The sequence below is a fragment of the Aphelocoma coerulescens genome, chromosome 1A (genome assembly GCF_041296385.1).
Source record: "Aphelocoma coerulescens isolate FSJ_1873_10779 chromosome 1A, UR_Acoe_1.0, whole genome shotgun sequence".
NCBI classification, from domain to species: domain Eukaryota; kingdom Metazoa; phylum Chordata; class Aves; order Passeriformes; family Corvidae; genus Aphelocoma; species Aphelocoma coerulescens.
This window is the reverse complement of record NC_091014.1, coordinates 74,615,216-74,631,371: the sequence shown is the minus strand read 5'-3', so window position 1 is coordinate 74,631,371 and position 16,156 is coordinate 74,615,216. Positions and strand designations below refer to the sequence as shown.

Below are 16,156 nucleotides of genomic sequence, written 5' to 3'. Positions count from 1 at the left end.
ACTCAAATACAGTATTTCACTCTAATATACCACAGTGGGTGTAGGGACACATGTCCTTGCTCAGAACTGCAGAGATGGCAATGCCCACATGGGCTGGGCCAACCAGCCCTGGCAGAGCAGCAGCTTTGATGCAGCCAGGGCTCCAGAGGAAGGATGCAGCAGCATCCCAGTCTCTGGCTGTCCGATGTCACTCCCTGGGGCTGGTGACAGCAGCCGCCCTGGGGAAGCTGTGCTGTGGCTGCAGTGGAATCACTGGTGAAGGAGGAGAGTCACCTGCACAGCAGGCAGAAGGAACAGGAGGTGACAGGGTCTCCAGAGACACTGCAGAGCTAAGGACCACCACAGTCCTGTGCTGCAAAGGAGGGAAACTTCAAGATGACTCTCACGGGAGTAGTGGGTGGAGACTCCCACAGGAAGGAAGTTTGCAAACCTCTGGAAGTCTGTCCCAGATGACATGATCCTGCCATAGTGTTACTATGATAGTACACTTCCAAAAGAGTTAAAAAAGCAACATCGTTTATACAGGTTTTGTAATCATTGCTGTATCCTAAGATATGCACCAATTATTTTGATAGGAAACACTTTTTCCTTTACTACTAGCCTCCTTCTAGATTTGACAGTTTTAAAAAATATTTGTTCCCTGTTCAGTGTTTATTAAATAAAAATCCCATTACTAAAGCACAAACTGAACTTACACACTGCATTGTCCATGGAGCAGCAACCATTATTAGATCCTAAATGTAGTCTATGACACTCAGTCAATAACTACTGGTTGGTCATTTCCACCTCCCTGAAGCTTAGGCTTCTTTGCTTTTAAATTAGGACCACAGCTGGGCCGTTTATGTTCCTGTGATTTCTTCACCACTGAATCTTGGACAGTCTTTGATACAGTCTGGGCATTTTCTCTGCTTCCTTTCAAATTTGAAGATTGGGATGGTTTGACCTGTAAGATATAAAGACTTCAGTTAAAATTCTAACATTGTTTTCCTTCTTTTTCCATGTTCCCACATAAGAGAGAAGGTATTTATGACTGTATTACTACAAAACATATTTTGAGCAGATACCAAATCATTAAATTAAGCTCTAATGGAGAAGATATCTATATAGCAAACCAGTACAGATCTAAATACCTTGAAAACACTTTTCCCATTTGTTATCCCTTCTATGGTGATCACATGTCCATCATTTTTCAGCAGCCGGGCTTTCGGTCCCACCTTCAGGTAGGATATTGTAGCAAAGGCTGTGAAGCTGAAATCCTCCCTGCATGAATTAAATTAGTGTTACAAGGGAAGGCTGGGGACAGAGGCCAGAGTATGCAGAGGGAAAAAAATCATAGAATCATTAAGGTTAGAAGACCTCCAAGATCATAAAGTCCAACCATCAAGCCAGCACCGCCACCAAACATGTCCTCAAGTGCCATATCCACGTGTTTTGTGAACACTCCCAGGGCTGGTGACTCCACCACTTCCCTGGGCAGCCTGCTTTTATCTCAACAACTCTTCCCATATTGAAAGGGACACATGACCCTTCACATAATCCATTCTGATCAATGTTCCAAACAGCAGCTTCATTCTGCTTTACCTATCCAAGCAGGCACTCAGTTGACTTAGAGCTACTCTGGCCAACACTTAACACAATTCAGTTTGTGGACCTTTAAACACACAAAAACACTCAGACACGCACTTGTCAATCTCTTGAAACACGTGGAGGAAAAGGAAGAAAGATGTAATAAGTCATCTGCTCACCCTCTTAGTAATATAAAAAAAAGTCAGCTGTATGGAGAGATGCAAAGAAAAATTAAGACAAAATAAAGGGATTAGGTATTTGTAGATATTCTTGAATTTATAAAATTGTATGAGAAGACAAAACACATAGCACACAGACAGCTTACAGAGGCAGCACTGTTGTTATTTTACTATGCTTTCTTAAAATTTCTGAGTAGCATTTTACACATTAGCCAGTCTTTCCTGACTTAGACATCATATGGGCTTTTGCTCTCCTTATGCATGGAATGTGAGTGAGATCTGTATAAACTGCAGGCTTCTCCAAAATGAATCCTGCTGCAGATTTAAACATTCTATCTGAATATAGAAGACCCCAGCTTTTTAAATTGCACAAGATGCAGCATGTCAAATGTTCCTCCAACTTTTGAAATAGAAATAGAGCAATATTTGAAGCATTTTTAAGAATACATTAAATGCATCTGAAATAAAAACAAGAATACAGAATGTATCCATTAATGTTATACAGAAGTTACAAGAGAGCAAAGAAAAATGACTACTGAATGTTAAAAAACCAAAACAAAGAAAACAAAAGTTATCTTACATACTTCAGATACTGCTGCAGCAGTAAATGGGCAATAATTCTCTCCAGCTCCTCTCGAGGGTGCTTGGGTGGAGTAACCTCAGGCACCCTGAATTTGGACACACCTTTCCCAGACCAGGCATCAATTAATTTCAGTGGGGTGAGTTTCTCACTCATGCTGTCAGCTTGCTCAATGATCTTGATTAGATCCCTGCAGTATCCTGTTACATCCATCTTCTCACATGCTGCAAGTAAAAGTAAAGGAACTAAATAGAAAGTTCTTTGTAGTTATATATAGGTATTAATACATATCTTTGTGCTGTATAATAGCAATACTTTTTTTGTTTTGCTTTTATACTAACTTAACAAATAAAGTGGTAACTTTTGTTCTGTCAAATCAGGATATATGTATACTCGCATATTTTTCTCCATTATTGAAACTCCCATCTGACAAACATTTGTACTTGCATTTAATGTTACAAACCAGAAATTATTTCAAAGCATAAAATTTGCAATGTAGCTACTATGTTACTCTAGAACTGGATTCCTTTTCCTCACCCACAGTGTTTATTATGAAAAGATTAGAGAGCACAGAAGAGGTGAAGACTGTGAGACATTTCTTCTCTCAAGACAGGTATGGACAAAATGAGACAGACAAAAAGCAATAATTACATTATAATAATTAGCTTCATGATCAATAACAATTCTGAGCATCAACTCATCAACATAGTACATAATGATCAGATCATGGCACAGAATTACCTCAACTGACTGATACTAAGGATTAAGTACTGAAAAACAAGTACTACTGCTAAGTTTCCTTAGAGCTTGCTTAAGTATCAAAAGGCCCTAGAGGCGAAGAAGTAAACAGGATATATTTCAACTTTATTTCATCACAGGGCTCCTGCTAGCCTTGGGGACAAGCCAGCTCCATACTCTTCCCAACCTCTGATCCCAGAGTACGTTTCAGCTAAGCCCCATTTCTAATTAGGAGATAACAAGACATTGTTACTTGCAAGATTTTGCAAAAGACTTTTATTATACAATAAAACTGTATAATGAAAAAAAGTTAAATTTTGGTTTGTCTGCTTTACACCCCAGAAACATGGAGGGAAATAAAGTCATTATGAGAACAGCTTTGAATACAGAATTGTTCCTAAGTTTTTTCAAGTGTTGATCACTGTATTATCCAAATGATTTTTGCAACAGATGTGTTATGAGGAGACAGTATTTTCCACATATTACAAGAATTCACCTAGTTGGTCCTCAGTAAGATTTAAGGTGATTTTGTACAACCTTTAGAGATGCCCAAGACCAACTTTCTCTCAGCTCTTTCAGAGCTTTCTTGCTTTCCATGGGGTTTCCCATGTTCAAGTCACAGCACTCACTTTTTAAGTGCAACAACAGATGCTTTGTTCATCTGCTGAGTCTTTCAGCTTTCTGATGGGTACCAAAAATCACAGCAAAACCTTGAATTAGAGTGCTCAGTTGTCCTGCACACCTGTCATGTGCAGTCCTGACACAGGAACATCTCATGAGCGTGCAGCCCTGAAATCCTCAGGGATTTTTCCAGGCAAGTTGTGAGAGGCCGTGCAAACTGTACCTTCCTCAGAGCCTGAGTGTGAACAGTCTGGTCTGCAGGGGCTCTTCCTCAATAAAGCTTTCACACCCAAAAAAACCCTGAAACAAAACCTGACACAACCAGAATTCTTTTAAAACAGGTAAACCAATCTCCCCCTTGCCCCAGCTTTTCTTGTGGGAACGGGTGAACAGCTGAGCCTGAAAAATACTGAAGTGTCCAACCTCAGGCAAAAAGCCAAACCAGGAAGTATCCTGCTAAACACCCTGAACCTGGCAACAGCAGGCCACCAAAAACTGATGTCCATAACAAAATCTGCACCTTGAAAACAGTCAGTAATACAAGCACAGATCCCAAAATTTGCTTACAGTTTTTCTACACAAGGTGTTTCTTTAAATCAACTTTTCCCATGTTCTCTGTCCTTTACCTACCATTCTCTCTACAGCAGTTATCACACATTCTGTTGCAGTTTGCAGAATCCCACACTTCATCAAAGTGGTGGGCTATGAGCACCCGGCGACACCTAAAGAGCAGAGAGCAGAGGGAGGCTATAGAACACAAGTGAATTTATAACACCTCTGTTATACGTCATGAAAATGGCAAAAAAGGTCCCTAGGGACAGCTCAGATCTCAAAACAAGCATGAAGAATTATCACAGGAAAAATGAGAGAACAAACACTGCAACACCAGTATTCCCTATCAGCTATGCCAATAGGAATAATGATTTAACACTGGTGTAGGAACAGTTTGGTTGAAGCGGAAGAGTATAATCTGCAATTTCAAGAGAATGAAAAATGGTAAGAATATGAACTCATTGTTACACTGAGGCCACCAAAGGCTTTACTGGATGCACCAGTTGTCCACAACACAGGTATACCTGTTTTCCATGAAGTATTCCAGATAGCAGGTGAAGCATTAAACACTGTAGCTTAGAGTCAAAACCAAAGCATTCCAGTATTTCCTCTGAAATCCAAACAGTGTTTGTTGACAAATATTTCACCTCAACATAACCACTTCCAGAACTGAATCCTGAAGCTGGCAAGCTCATTCCTGTTTTTGTGGGTATTTTGTTTGGTGATGGGTTCATTTTGGTTTTGTTTCCTGTTTTTTCTTTTGTTTTGGTTGTTTTTTGTTTTTTTTTTTTTTTTTTAATGCCCTCTAAAAACCCCAACAAAGTTGGCCTATTTAAAAACTAAGCAACCAAGCCACCACAGTAACTTACTTGTTCATATTTTGGCAATAAGATACCATATCATACAGCTTCTCTTGGCCAACATTTTCCATCACTACCATTGAGCTGATTCTGAATATATCTCCGAACCCGTAATACAAAATGCAGTCAGCTTTTTGGTCATCTCTACCTGCAATGCATTAAAATGAACAGAAAATTAAAACCTCAACCAATTGCCCCTCAAGTTCCTTGAAAAGCTTTTCTCCACATATACTCAAATCTGCCTTTAAAAAAGTACTGAAATGAACAAGATCAAAAAAACCAAACCATCACAAAATGTTTTTTGGGGGGGGAGGGGGAGATTGGCCAGAACAGGTATTTAGTGCTGCTGAACATTGATCAATTCTTAAAATTCCCTGCTCCAGACTCCCCATCCTACTTGTATTTCTGAAATTCATACAGTGATTAAACACCATCTAGAGACAATCTGAGCAAATCATACATCCCAGTCACTATGCAAAATTAAAAAATGAAAAATTGTATGTCAAATCCACATCATGTTATTCTGGTAAGCCACAGACATGATAAAAACCAAGTAATTAAAAAAATGCAGAGTGGAGGTCTAGGTACCCAGTCATTCTTTGTTACACTGCAGTAGAGGCCAGGTCATGAATGCAGTTTATATTTACAGCCTCTTCACAGAGGCAGTGTCATTTTACCCTTTGAAAACTATTTCAAAGCCAGGAGACTTTGCACAAATGCCTGGAAAACTGAAGGACAGCTTTACTGGTTTAATAGATGTAAATGGCAACTTCACAAAAGCCATTTCCTGCAATACCTGCACGTCCACTCTCTTGGTAGTAGTTTTCCATGGACTTGCTCATAGAGTGATGAATTACAAACCTCACATCAGGTTTATCAATTCCCATGCCAAAAGCAACTGTTGCCACTACAACCTGGAAAAAAGAAAAAGATTAAGAAATCATCAAGGTACCAAAACACAATTTGTTTAAATGAGACGTAAGTACATGAACAGTATTTACTTAACCTGGATTTGATTTGTTGCCCATCCTTTATGAACTTTGGTTTTATATTTAGCATCCATGTTTGCATGGTAAGTCCCTGCCTTGATTCCCAGCTTCTGCAAACTCACAGTAACTTGCTCAGAATCCTTCTGAGAAAAACAGTAAACAATTCCTGCACAAAAGTCAAAGAGGTCTCATTGTAATGCCTCAAAAAGGCCAAACAATCCCCAACACTTAAAAACAATTGTGAAAGTTTTATTAGCTTATAAAAGAAATAATTAAAAAACATTATACAGTCTTTGAGCCTGTTTAGTCCATGGTATTGGTATTCATGAAGGAAACTTCAATTATCAGCTTGGACCTGAAGGCTAAAGAGGAAATACAGGTGCCAACCCATAGAATCATGGAAGTATCCTATTAATGGTTCAAGGAGGACAATGCTTATTAAAGCTACTATAAAGAGGTGCTATTCCTTATGACATCTGTGGCATCTCACCTGAGGTTTCAGTTAAATCTGCTTTTTGTCATTAGCCAGGCTGGGCTAAGTGAAGGATTACACACAAAGCCATGTGATTTGTGATCATCTTAGCACAGTTTGTGCTCAGGGAGCTGCTCCTCACAGCCACAGAGCTCCAAGCAGAGACAGGGACAGACTGCTGCTCTGGAAACCTGGGTTCTGCTGCCTTGGAAAGATGTCTCTCCTCTTTATTTCCACTACATAATTTATTGATTACACAAGTCCAACTTTTACAGTTCTGCTTTTATCTGCAATTCACCCCATAACACCCATTCTGGGCACTGAGTAACAGATGACCCTTATGATCAAATATGAAAAAATATGTTAAAGATAACAAGTATCCTGACACATAGATACTAAATTATGTGTGATTTAAGAACATAGAGACAACCTTTTCTGAGCTTTGCTTTTCCAATCTTAAAACTTCCTATTATTCTTACCTATGTAAACATTGTTCTACAGACATCAACATTCCAGTTCAATACTTCAGAAGATGCAAGTAAGCAGTAAAGACATTTAAACACTAATGAATGAAGAGAGCAATCATTCAAGGTATGGATCTTACTAAATTTAATTTATTCTAATGCTGGATATTTAATGTATGGTAAAGGCAGAATTTCTCTACAGGCTTCAAGATCACTTGAAAACATCCCAATACCCTTGTAATGCTGAAGGTTATGAAAAATAACGTGTGGTTTTTTTGACACTTTTTACCTGACAGTCCTTTGTATCTTCCATTAATGGTCTTAACTATGTCCTCAATGAAATCTTCGTTATTTGAAGGCTTATGCCGAACCTCAAAAATATATTATGCACAAGTCAGAGTTCAAGTGGGCAAACAGTCTGCCAAAAATCTTTTTTCACTTTTTCCAGTATAATAAACACAACTCTTCTGCCATTGAAAAAAATTACTATATTCTCTTTATGAACAATCAGATTACAACTCAAAAGTCCATGGAAAAATAAACCCCAAAACAAACCTGCAAGCTTTCCCCACAAAGAACAATAAACAAGCCTGTGGCCAGAGTGAAAATACAGCACAACACAATAATTCACAACCTTCTTGCCATCATGGGACATATTTTCCAACAGGTTGAAGCAGTCTGAACCTGCTGCCTGCCTCTCTCCTTCCCAGAAACAGCACAACAGCACTGCAGTCAAAAAAACAGGTAACAAGACCTACCTCATAGTAAAGGTTGGGTCGGTTGAAGGAAGCAGTAAAGGTAATGCACTTCTGAACATGCAAAATGTTCTGAGCATCCTTTAAAACATGATTGGTAGCTGTTGCTGTCAATCCAATCAAGGGAGTATTGGGAAACTGTCTTTTCAAGATGCCAAGAGACTTGTAGTCTAAGCAAGAAAACAAAAAGGGGAAAGAAAAAGATTTTTCATACCACAAATGCAAACTTAAAAAAGACATTAATGTAGATAGTATTGAATGGAGTAATACTGCAATAAATGTTATTACTGCTAAACTACTACAGAACTAGTTTACACATCCAAAGGAAATAACAAGCAGATGCACTTGTCAAAACAGATGTCTTCTAATTGAATTTTAAAGAAGCAATCACAGAATCATTTGAGTTGGAAAACACCTTAAAGACCATCTTGTTCCAACCCCCCTGCCATGGGCAGGGACACCTTCCACTATACCAGGTTGCTCACAGCCCCATCCAACCTGGCCTTGAACACCTCCAGGGATGGGGCATCCATAACTTCTCTGGGCAACTGTTCCCATGCCTCACCATCCTCACAGAAAAGGATTTCTTCCTAATATCCAGTCTAAATGTACTCTCAGTTTGAAGCTATTCCCCCTTGGCCTGTCACTCCAGGCTCTTCTAAAAAGTCCCTCCCCAGTTTTCTTTTAGGCTCCCTCCAGGTACTGTAAGGCTGCAATTATCAGCCACAATTCAGAAGGCAAAAATATATGGAAATATAAATTTTTATAAAGTTAGAAAAATATGTGTGGCACTGTATTAAACAACACTCAGGTTATTTTGCAGGTCTGTTTTTACAAACAGCTTTTGAGTAAACAGAACTTTTCTAATAAACAAGCAATGTGGAATTTGGATACATAGACCAGACTGTAATAATAAAAGACGTTAAACGCTCAGTACTGACAATCACCTGCTGCCTTAGAACAGAAATGCAGCCAGAGGTACATATCCAAATTCCACACTGCCTGTTGAACTAGCCTGGCTCTTGGCTCAGGCACCACTTTCTAGCAAAACCGCTAAGAGTGACTTTACAGTTAATATTGCTTCAAATCAGGTTTTCTTTCAAAGACAAAGAAACAGTAACCAACAATATTCTATAATCTCCAAGAGAGGAAAAAGACTGAAGCACACCTTTTTTTCCTGTAAGCAAAGGACATTTGTTTCCACTTGCTTTAGAGATGATTAAAGTATGCCTCATGAATTTACAGAATGCTCTACCTCTTTCACCGTAAGTACCAGGGAGTAGTGTACAGGATGACACTTTCATGTAGCAGTAGATTAAAGGTAACTATTGTCCATATTAAAGATGCCAGCTAAAATCTTTGATTTTATAAAGCTCCAATTAAAGTAAGCTGAATAAGGCATTTATCAGAATACTGACAGCAAAATCTATGTTGAAATCATCACTGGTATAAACTTAGCTCCTGGACAATTTGCAAATTAAAGTCCTTGAGCTAACACAGGTACTTGTCACACATTAAGAATTTACTTAACACAAAGAAAGCAGCTGGCCTTGTTTCAGGCCCAACTCATTACACACTGATGCCTGAAGAACCATGCAAAGGGCATTTCTGAGGAGCATACCAGGCCTGAAGTCATGGCCCCACTGACTGCAGCAATGCACCTCATCCACAGCAATGCGAGCCAGGCACCCAGCCTGATAAGCCTTCTCCAGCTTGGACATGAACATTTTGCTCTTTGCAATCTTCTCAGGGGTCACATAAATGAGCTTCAGTTTTGAATTCCTGTTCAGCATTTCTGTGTGGACCCACTTCACATGTTCCTGTTCAAAACAAAACGAGAGAGCAGGGGGTAACAAACTGGGACAACACACTGAGGTTGCCTAGTGCTAAGGTTCTTAAGATTATGATTAGCAATTCATAAGGTGTAATTAACAGAGACTGATAAACTGTTCCACGGTATTGACCACTATAAGCCTTTGTAGAAGATCACAATATATAAAATGGTCATTTTAATACTTAGAAAATCTGTGATGGAACTTTGAAGAAGCAAAATGTTGAATATGTGTCTTTGCTCCATTGTGTGGTATCAGTATTTTCCCAATAAACTATGATGTACCAAACATGCCTGTGATACTGCAAGTGTAAAATAATTCCTTGCACACGACAGTGGTTTTTATTACTGAGTTTTCAGAGTGCTCTGCATCAAAGCAGGCTTCAAGTTTGGCACAAGCACATTTGATTTATCGAATCCAGTGTCACATGCAAGTTAATGATCACAGCCGCCTGCTAGTCAGGAAATAACTGTAAAAGAAGCAATTGTCTAGTAAGAGACTGGGAAATAAGTTGCTTCTTGGCCTCTGGATCAAACAGCTCACCACCCTATAGTAAGAGAGAAATAATTATATGTAAAAGCCTGCACTGCTCAACATGATAGTAGTGGACAAAAATCACCTACTTCAAGTCTAGAAACTGAGTAAAAATGTACAACACACACCAGCCAAAGGTACTTCACATCCTCTAAATAGCTCCAAGAAATCTATTTATTCCACAGAAGATGCTGGTTCCCATGTGTTGTTGTCAGTAAAACATGAACACAAGATACTTAACCACCTTGCCGATATCACCGCACCCTCCTGGCTGTTGATAGAACAGCATTAGCTGATAAATCTCTCATCCATTCACCATTCACAAGTAACTACACAGAGGGGAGACACCAGCACATACACCACAAAACACGTGAAGTTAAACATACCTTGCTGCTTGAGGCATTTAATAAAGCTGCAGAAATACCAAGCTGTTCCAAAACCATGAGCTGATCTTCCATGAGAGATATCAAAGGACATATCACCAGTGTGAAACCTGTAACAGCCAATCGTGCAAACTGAGCAGTTCAGATGTCACAAATATCCCCTCTAATTCTTTTTACTGATGTGTCAGCCCTGCTCTGAAGAAACTGCCAGATGTAAGCTTAAGCTTCAAACACAGCAGCAGATTCCCCTCCTAGATAGCTGGCATGTGAGTGCCAGATCCCATAGGGATAATTCTTATTAAAGGCCCATGGCATGCACCTCCCCACAGCATCTAGACCACAAACAACTGAGCTGCAACAGACAGAGTATAAAGATATACAAAACAAAACAAGTTGGATATCTGTGTCATGAGGTGCTGATTTACCATAGAACTAAGCAGTGACAGGTAGTGGTAAATTTGGCCTTTGTAAACAAGTAAACTTCCAGTGCAATTGAATGAGTTATTAAAAAAACCTAACCAAACAAAACCAAATCAACCAAACAAAAACCACACCAAATAATGTTCATTCTCCAAACAACTATAAAAGGGAAAAAATAAATCTAATTCTTTATATTATGTCCTTTTTTTCCCCTTCCATACCATCAGAACAGACAGCTGGTAACTGGTAACAAAGGCTCTTTCCACCACCTGTAGGCATGACAAGAAATATATCCTTTCCTGCCATTGCAGCATTTACTGTTTCAAGTTGCAGGGATCTAAACTTCTGGAGTTTAAATTTGCTCTGCAGTGCAGTCTTTATCTTCTCATACCATGGAAAATCTGTTAAGGGAAAAAACCAACTCAACAAACACATTTCATAAGCAAATTAAAATATAAGAAGGAGGAGTAATTTACATATTCAATAACTAAATCTGGCAGCAACACAATTTTAGATCTGGAAAAGTGTTTAAAGATTCAATAATGGCACAGAAAAAGCTCCATGCAACCTGAGTCTGGATGCACCATTTTCTAGGGTGGACCTTTGAAAACTCAAATTGTAAACACAATCCACCGTGAGACCAAAGCTCTCACTGCACATGGATGTGAACTAATGTGAAAAACTCAGAACATATGAACTTCAGAGTGCTAACGATCGTGTTAACTCATTAGTCCAAAATTAACTAGAAATTAGAAACCCTCCCTGAAAATAAATAAAACCAGACACTGAGCCCTACAAGAGTTACTCAAATGCCTCCCTCATAGAAATGCAGCAATTATAAATAGTATAATTGAGTAGGGATACAATTTTCCATATATTCCATCAGTAATAAGCATTCGTAAAAACAAAAAAAAAAAGGAGGGGGAAAAGTTGTTTAATCTTCCCCAAAATCACCACCCCAACATGCTTATAATAGGTTTTTCTTTTCTTCAACAAAGAGCTAAAGACTACATTTTTTAAAGATGAAATACTGTAAAAACTTAAATTATGCTTCCTGATGCATCTTTTTGGTACCATTAAAATTAAAATGCAGCAAAACCGTGGGAGCTCCAGGTTACACCACATGCAATGCAAGAATTAACTCTGGGACCTGAGGTGACATTGCAAAGAAATTTACAAAGAGCACAGTCAAAATCCAAGGCTCTCTGAAACCAAGAAAAGCCTCCCACTGACTTCTATGAGCTTTCTACTGGGAACGAATTTAGCTGCTGCTCTTGTTCAACACATACACAGCATCTGATTGCAAAGATACTAATTTTCAAAGCACAGGAGGACAGAATTAGGCATAGAACTACACAAACCAAGGGATTTTTTCAATAGCATAATTTGCAATGATAAAGTATCAGTATTCTTACATTTGCATAATACTCTTCAAACACATAGATAAATATGGATTCAACTACAACATTAATTTCATTTTTTAAAAAGACAAAAAAGCTTATATATACAATAGATATCGGCATTTCCAAATTTAAAATTAAATTAAAATGGAGAAAAAAAAATATCTGAGTAAAATTTGGCAAGGCATAACATGGCCAAGAACCACCAACTATCCAGGACTTCAGTTACTGTTTAACTTGAAAGACAGCAGCTCTCACACCACCACGAGGCACTTGCCACTTGCACTAATTCTACCACGATAATGTATTCTAGGTTATTTTTGGCAGTCAGCATCCATCTAATTCGCATTAATTTGGTAAGACAATGAAGCTACATAACCCATCACAAATGCCACCAATGTCCTACCCACTCAAGCAAGAGGAAACACAAAACCAGCAAGAAACAACTCTAAGTGCAAAATTGTCATTATCAAATCCTGAGAAAATCCAGAGCAATTTGTTTTACTACACAAACAAGGATAAGTATTGCAATATAATTTAAGTATTTAGTATAAAAGCATTGTAATAAAAATTTACTCTGGAATTCTAAGAGCAAATCAAATCATGACTTTGCAACAAGCAAAGAATTAAAGTCGTTGTAACAGGCCATTCTGACAGAACAGATAATTCTGCCTAGAAAAACTCAAGATTAGTGTTTAGGAATATCCAGTGAGACAAGTACAAACATTACCCCATTACCCTGGCATGTCAGCCAGCTGATGAAAAATGAATAGGACAATACCATTATCCAAACAAAACTCTGTATAAAGTGCAATTTCCTCTACTGAATTAGTTCACCTTTCTGCTAAAATACTAGAATTTGAATCTGCAAACCTTTTTTGTTCCATTCCTCAGCTGAGGTTTCAGTGTCTTTACTTCCACCTGCCTCCAAGTCTCCTGAGGACTGTTTTATCAGATTCTTTACTCTCATCTTCTTTTGAAGGAGTTCCTGCTGCTTATCCACAAGCTCCTGTATCTGCATCTCCACTGCTTGCAGCTCATTCTCAATGGACACCAGCACCTCCTCTAGCACTGCAAGGAAAAGCAAGAAGAAGGCACAATAGAGACTAGTCATGTGCTGATGCCAGTTTTAATTATATTAATTGTACTCCAATCCCAACATAAGCATAACACGAGGAAGTTGTTAATAGAAAGCATTTATTTACATGTGAGAAGCAACATTAACCTCAGCAAGTTAAATTCTTCTGGAGTTGAAAATAGGGCCATTAGCAAAAAGCTACATTTCATGCACCAAGATCTCCCTCCTGCACAGAACAAGAGGATCTGATGAACAACAAGGTTTGGATATAGCAGAAAATGTTTTTACAAACACAAGCCATTGTTCACATGAAAAAAATGAAGGAAACACTCCTCAAAAGCTTAGCTTACACAAGTGAATCTTTGGCAGGAATTTGCCTCTTTCCATCCCAATAGGCATGAGTGTGAATTGCAGATTGTGTTCTAGAAGCCAATCCCCAGAGTTTAAAAGAATAATTAACACATACGCCTGCATGCCAAGCATGTATCACTATTTCAGAGCCAGGTCAGAAGAGCATAAGTAGAAATTACTTCCTCCCCCACACTCAGAAAACCCAAGAGATTTTGGTCCAACTAGAGCAGATATTATAATATGGTTATGGAAACAAAAATGTGCGATATGAAAAAAATATCCTCATTTCAAATGGCACAAAATGGTGACAAGTTGTCTTCCTAAATGCCCACTGCTACTCAGCAGAAAAGAGTTACAAATATCATAAAATATGAAGCACATTTTCAAAATACTGAAAACCAAGTAATTTCCTTGACAAACTTGATTTTCATCATACAATAGCTTGGGTTGGAAGGGACCTTAAAGCTCATCTTGTTCCAATCCCTCTGCCACTAGAACAGGTTGCCCAGAACCCTATCCAAACTGGCCTTGAACACTTCCAGGGATGGGGCATTTTGGGTTAGTTTTACCTAAGAAATAAAAAGTTTTCCAGTACAAGAATTTTTTTCCTTCAAATCTTAAGTATAATAGCACAGACTCCATGAACTCTTTTCTGCATACCATAAATTCATATAAATAACAATAAGTAACATCAGGTGATTGTGTCTGTGATAGTTAAACAACAGCAAAATGAACATATGGAATATTAATTGTGGATTACCTGCAACAGCTGTCATCTTTAGAGATTAAAGAATGTTATCCTTGGGAGATCTTATTTAACCAAGCAAGTGTCACTAAAAAGAAAATGAAATAAATATATTTTAAAATATATTTTATAAGGCAACCTTCTCAACTTAGAACAAATTTACTGCAGGAGATTCTTCATTACCAGAGCTGTTAATGTAACAGTTTAAGAACTGGTTAATTTAATTTGCTTATGTAAAGAAGCTCCACTAGATGACAACTGCTTTCTCTCTTCTGTAAAATGGATGAACACAAACTCACAACCAATTCCCACAGCCACAACTCACCAGGCTTCTAAATGAATCCAAGTGAATTTTGACCAAGTCATAAACTTCCTGCAAGAAGAATGCTCTAACATAGACCAGTCACTCACCAAGTGTCCATTATCTTTTTTGATCTCTTCAAAGACCATTTTACAGAAGTCTGAACACATTATGTTGTGCCCCTTAGAAAGGGAGCCACCATAAGACCTAGAGGACCTGTTAGGAGGAAGTGAAAATGTGGTTTGGTTCAGAGAAGGGCGACTGATTCTGAATAGATCATCAGTGAAATGAACATAGAATTCTATTTATTGGCTCATTTTCTGAACAAGAATCTTCGTCATACTATACATTAACAATACCAAACTCAAGAAACTTGATGTTTTCTCTCTTATTGAATTTTGAACTATTTATTACATAGATGGAAGCAGAGTCTAATGGAAGGTGAAAGGGAATAAATTCAGCAGATCCTCACTATCAGCTGATTCCACCATAACAAAGATCTTCCCCGCTCCTATAAATGGAGGAGGAAATATATATTAAAAATGATGTGCGAATAAAACACTTCTGCATCACCCAGGGCCAGATCCAGACGCTTCTTAATCCCTTCCAGGGATGGTGACTCCACCACATCCCTGGGCAACCTGCTCCAGTGTGGGAATATTCGTACACATAGAATGTGACTATTATATGGAACACATACACGAAGATATATAGTGAACATATACATTGGAATATCCTCCACACTCCTCACCCACACGCCAGCCGCGGGCACGGTGCTTTTCAGGCCGGAAGCACCTACTCGGTAGGGCTGCATGGCGGGGCGGGAGAGATGAACGGACAGACGGAGGCTGCGGACGGCAGGCAAGGAAGCCCCTGCTCGGCGATGCAGGATGGAGCGTGGCAGGATGGAAGAAGGGAAGGAGATTGCTGGGGGAGGCAAAGAAGCACCTGCTCGGGGAGTGCAGGGGAGGGAGGCACTTACTCGGTGGATGCAGGGCGGAGCGGGACGGATGAAGGGACAGAGGCTGCCAGGGCCAGGCAGGGGAACCTCCCGTGCGGCGGGCTTAGGCCTGGCTCAGACTGACAGCTCCCACAGCTACCCCAAGGGTTAGTAGCAGCCGCGCTCCCGCACCTTTTATCCCTGATCCCTTTATCCCTCATCCCTCACCCGCCCCGCGCCCCCGCTCCCACCTGTGCCGCGCGCCGGCCCCGCCCCTTCCGCCGCCCGCCCTCAGCCACTGGCGTGCGAGGCCCGCCGCGAGCGCCTCCCCTCCACCAATCAGCGCAGGCCGCGGGCCGTGGGCGGGGGAGCGCGCCCGAGCGGCGATACAAGGCG

The 16,156-nt window shown here is 39.5% G+C and overlaps 1 protein-coding gene across 4 annotated transcripts; it reads right to left on the bottom strand.

Annotated features, from left to right (window-relative positions):
- Positions 1–632: 632 nt before the first annotated feature.
- Positions 633–16,031, bottom strand: RECQL (RecQ like helicase). 4 transcript variants are annotated; one of them, XM_069003513.1, is made up of 16 exons: positions 15,803–15,968; positions 14,931–15,036; positions 14,535–14,607; positions 13,219–13,416; positions 11,167–11,346; positions 10,529–10,635; positions 9,398–9,596; positions 7,780–7,946; positions 7,311–7,392; positions 6,103–6,251; positions 5,893–6,010; positions 5,106–5,244; positions 4,315–4,406; positions 2,330–2,549; positions 1,131–1,260; positions 633–943 (listed from the first exon to the last, which is right to left on the bottom strand). In XM_069003513.1, exons 3-16 carry the CDS (start codon positions 14,548–14,550, stop codon positions 755–757), a joined length of 1,986 nt encoding a protein of 661 aa, XP_068859614.1. In that variant the 5' UTR covers positions 14,551–14,607; positions 14,931–15,036; positions 15,803–15,968; the 3' UTR covers positions 633–754. The 4 variants fall into 4 exon arrangements, with proteins under 4 accessions (XP_068859614.1, XP_068859615.1, XP_068859613.1 ...); XM_069003514.1 differs by lacking the exons at positions 14,931–15,036; positions 15,803–15,968 and adding an exon at positions 16,012–16,031; XM_069003512.1 differs by lacking the exon at positions 14,931–15,036.
- Positions 16,032–16,156: the final 125 nt, after the last annotated feature.